At 38.4% G+C, this 4945-nt stretch overlaps 1 protein-coding gene across 1 annotated transcript in view; it reads right to left on the reverse strand.

The window, feature by feature from the left end:
- Positions 1-2632, reverse strand: part of LOC103605315 (tetratricopeptide repeat protein 39C-like) — a gene marked incomplete at its 3' end in the record, with an annotated part of 23706 nt that extends 21074 nt beyond the window's left edge. The window contains exons 1-2 of the mRNA XM_008589890.1: positions 2586-2632; positions 732-860 (exon numbers count right to left, since the gene is read on the reverse strand). Coding sequence (XP_008588112.1) covers positions 732-860; positions 2586-2618 — 162 coding nt within the window. The remainder of the gene's footprint in view (positions 1-731; positions 861-2585) is intronic.
- Positions 2633-4945: the final 2313 nt, after the last annotated feature.

Here is a 4945-nt window from a genome sequence, read left to right on the forward strand (position 1 = left end):
GTCAACAGGACTTGGTCACTGATTGGACATCGGGTTTGGAGAAGGAAGAAGCACGGAAAACTCTGGCCCTTCTGGAGCATCAGAAGACTGTACTGTGGGCCCGTCCATGACTTCATCCAGGTGGACACCACAAGCAAGAGCAGAGTGAAGCAACCTCCTCTGACTGCTTCACAGGTGAAGGAGCAGAGGAAAGACAGGCAGCCTTTGAGGACTAATCAACAGACTGGTTTGTCGACTGCCTATGTGACACACGTGAGACCTTGGACACGCCAAGAAATATCAGGAGTAGGAAGACACATCTCCCTAGCCTAGAACTTTTGCACAGGAAAGGTGGATTATGCTGCTATTGCGACTTTATTTATAACCAAAGACTGCTGAGGCCTGGGGAAAATTAGGTAAACAGCTAAATCCCAGAATTGTGCCAAAATGCAATTTTGATGTTCAACCACCACCTCATCCTATTTGATTCACATCTATGAAAGCATCATTACCACATGGTCCATAATGGAAGAAGATAATTCTAAGATACCAAGAGAACATGCACTAAATGGCTCTAATGACTAAATGGGGCTTCTATTAAGAGATAAATTTTACATAACCCACAGTCATAAAAAATTCAGTGCTTGGTTTGTTTTTTTTTTTTCAGTCATTTTCTAAACACCAAAACCAAGTAAATGAGCAATGTTCTAAATAAGTAGCACACAGTCCACAACCTAAAGCTGTGTACTTACATTCTTCTTAATTTTATTCTTGATTGTTTCAATCACTCCAGCCTCTTCACTTTCACACAGCTTTTCTGTAGTTTTTAAGTCATCACACGCCAACTGCATTTTTTCTTCCTCAAATGTCATCATGGCATTCTTCCAAGAGGTAAGGAAAGAATGGATGATCAGTTAGTGCCTGAAAACTTACGCCAATTTATCACAACAAAACTCTAAACTAGAAAATACCAAAACAAACCAAAGCAAAAAACCACTTAAAATTATTTGTTGCAAGTAAAAGAATCAAAATGTTACACAGCATACCCTACTCCTTTACAGAAACTACAGTTTGTGGTTCTTACTAAACAGAGTAAGAGAAATTCTGTATAATTTCTGATTGGTTCCCTCAATTCAGTTTTTAAAGCAGTATATCTCATTCAAAAGTTCATTCTACTCCCACATAGATCCTTGGCTCCAACGAGTACTGCACAGAAACGCTAATGAAACAGCCTGTAGGTGCTCTTTGAATATCATCAGTCTTTCCAGGAACAGCAATATCAGTGGGCTCACTTATAAGGAATTCATCTTACATTGTCTACAGTTAAAAATTCCACTGACAGTTGGTTTCCAGGCACCTCGTGCTGGTACATTTTCAGGCCACATTTGCCTGGGTAGGGGCTGAAACCTGCAACTTTTACCCAGTAGGACTGAGGTTTCTGAGATTAATGGTCTGTAGGAGCAAACACAGAGTTGTTGCAGGATACCTGGTTCTTGGAAGGACCTAATGGATTTACCGTCTTCAGTTCTCTGTTCCCTATCAGTTTCCTCCAGTTCCATCTGGGCATTCTAGGCCTCCTCAGTATGGCTCTAACCTACTTCCCCATTCTAGCCAAACCAGACCACAGTCACCTTTGCCCGAATGTCCCTGCCACACTCTTCTTCCCAACCACCCTCTCAAGCTGCTGCAATCTCAACCCTGCCACAGCCTTGCTCCCCACCCCCTTCTCCACCACCAGCTCAGCCAAGACCCTGTGACTCTGTCTCTCTTGCAGCCCTTGTGGCCACTTGGGTACTAATGTTACGATCCCCACCCAGTGCCATTTTCCTCAAGGCCTTGTAAACAGTAGGCCTTACCATTTTGTTGTATTAACTGGTGATGAGAGGAAATAAATAGCTTGAATGAAAACCCGTGTCCCTGGAGACTGGCCTGGTGCCAGTGGTTGGGCACCACCAGGCTGTGCGTGACATGCCCATTTGCTGACATCTTTCTAAATCCAAATCTAAAGGCTTTCGATCTATTCATGACTTTTTTTTTACGTTGTTATACAATTCTGATAGTTTTTTTTAAATTATGTGTTTAAAAGTAGTTTGCAAGATAAGTGTTTCTGAAACATGAAAGCATCTAATTTTCTACATTGCCCATTTTACATTACCAATTCTGTATTACCAGTTTACCTAACTGCAACCTATTCCCTTAATTCTCAGATATTAGTGTTTGGAAATACTAACCAACAAACTTTAGCTTTGTTTCTTTACCTTGTCTCCTAGTCCACATTTATTCTATAATTTTAGAGCAAACCTTTATTACCCAAATTCAGATCTTTTTTTGCCTCTGTAATGCAGTTTTAATTTTTAAAGAAGTCTTTCAATTACATGATGATTCTAACAAGGGTTTTGGTCAGGAAAAATGTAATATTCTAGAAGTAAGGTGTAAGCATTTTATTTTTAAAATCGGGAAAGAGAAGTTATCTCATAGGCATTGGTTAACAGGCCAAAACTTTATGTCGGTTTTAAACCCTAATAGATTTTCTAAAACAGTGTATCTGTACAGCTGGTAGATATAGTTGTTTCCTTACACCAACACCTCTCCCCGTAGCAACTTACCAAAAAACTGACAAAGCTGGCTCCAAAACTCATTAATGGGCTATGATTTCTGTTAAGAAAACAAAATAAAATTATTCTTGTTATAAACTTTTATTTTAAAAGCATTTGATATATCAGGATCACTATATAATCCTAATAATTGAATAGAAGAAATTAAGGTCATCAAGCAGATGAAATTACCCTAAGAAAACAGTTAAAGAGGCAAGGTGATTCACAGCCCTGTCTGCCAGGATAGAGTCTGCCCCTGATTCTTTAGAGAGCGAGGTGGACAATAAAATCAAATTACAACAAGGACTGCCTTAGCAAACTTTTAAATTGTGGCTACTAAAGAGTTGACATATTTAATATAAAGATGGCAGAAATGATCCAATATTTGCAAAATCATGGCCAAAAGAAGATGGTTACTATTCATTTTTAAGATGTAAAACTTGTCCAAAACTTTCTACTTATATAATCAGTATAATTTCTAGAGTAGATCAAAGAGTTTCCCCACTGAACCAGATCTCACAAACTCATCTATGCAAGAACGTTAAGAACACTTCCTTAAGAGTCAGCCATTCCCACTGTGATTGATACTCAGTCATTTTCCAACTTTATAGTAAGCCAAAAACAAAACAAAACAAAACCAATACCAATTAAATTTAAAGAATATAAGAACATAAACTTTCTGCTTCAAATTCAAAAATGGTACAAAACTGAAATCTCTAAAAACTGTACTAAAAGGAAAACCAAGTTGTAATTGCCTTCTTATATAAAAATCATTTCAATATGCAAATAATATGTGGTCAATATAGAAAAAATGTGACAATTTAGTCAATCCCCTTCTGGATATGTAGGTTGTATACAAAGTGATTGAATGTGTGTGTGTATGAGGCAGATAATATGCACATCTATATGTGTATATTGATATGTACATATACACATATACCTAATGTTTGGATGAACATCTTTGTACATATATTTTTGCAAGCAGGTCCAAATATATTCTTGGGATAAATTGTTACAGGTAGCATTACTGAGTCAAAGGTATGCACATCCATTTTTCTCTTGGAGTGGTGTATGTGTATGTGTGTTTGCGTGTGACAGAGAGAAAGAGAGAGGAGAGAGAGAGATCCAGGACTCAACCTATCTGGAATGTTAACATTCTGCTAACATTTTTTTCATCTACTTTGTACCAACCCAAATTCTACAGTTAATAACAGTTTGTTTACCCCACTTAATAGGATACTTAAACATACAACAAAATAAACAAACAAACAAACAACCCCACCCCCCAGGTGATCACTGGTGAAGAATCCCAAACTAGCACTTCATACCCACACATCTTGCTCGAACAGCACACTATTGTGAAGTCTCTGTCATCCCTACAATCTGCTTCAAAGAAGGTACTAGTTTTTCTCATTCCATAGCACTACATAGATAAAACATCATAAACTCTGACCCTACTACATTATACATCATATGTGCCTGACACATTGCAGGCATTCAACAAATATGAATCGGTGAAGGAAGGAATGACACAGAACTGTGCCTTTCAGGAACAGACAGCTTTCAATCAAATGCTGATTATTAGGATTTTTCCCTTCTTTTCCCTTTCCTTGTTTACATGTTAACCATTTTGCCACTTGAGAAATGAAAGAAGCTGAAAGTAGGGCCTAGTGTTGCTATATTTGCTTCTTGTTCTTGACTAAAATTAGGTTTCTGAGAGCCATGGCAATTAATTATTCATGGTACCTAGCCTAGCCCTTATTACTTCACATACCATCTTATCACTTAAGTGAAAAAAAAAAAGTAGAAACCAGCCCAGCGGAAACATTTTCCCCTCCTCGAAGTGCTGTCTGTAACCCCACAGCACCCAGGTGCATCAGGCACTCAGTGACGCATGGCTCAACGAGCAGTGCCCTGTCATATGCTGCACATCACTCGGTGTTGGAGGAGCTCAGTCTAGCAAGGTTCACCTGTTTAGTTCACTTGGTTTTCTAACTTACCATACTTAAAGTGAGCCTAAGTTGACTTAACTCATCCTAATCAATTTTGGCCCACACGTGTCTCTACACAAAATATTCATTTTGGAGATTTAGAAATGCTGGCAAAGCGTACAAGGATCATTACTTCAAAACTAGTGCTAGGGCAGGAGAAAGAAGAAGCTGCCAGCTCATTTCAATATTGCTCATGTTAGGAACCAGCAGACAATGCTCAAACAAGAGGGGAGTGGTGGCATTATGCAAAGGTTGAGTATGAAGGTAAGCATTAAAACCAGCATACAAACCTTTCTAAATACCAGAAGATAAAAAAGAGAAAAAAAAAGGAGGTAGGGCAAGTGAAATAAACCGCAGACAAAACCCCACTTATTTAAAAGA

This window comes from Galeopterus variegatus, unplaced genomic scaffold, assembly GCF_000696425.1.
Source record: "Galeopterus variegatus unplaced genomic scaffold, G_variegatus-3.0.2 Scaffold5728, whole genome shotgun sequence".
Lineage (NCBI taxonomy): Eukaryota > Metazoa > Chordata > Mammalia > Dermoptera > Cynocephalidae > Galeopterus > Galeopterus variegatus.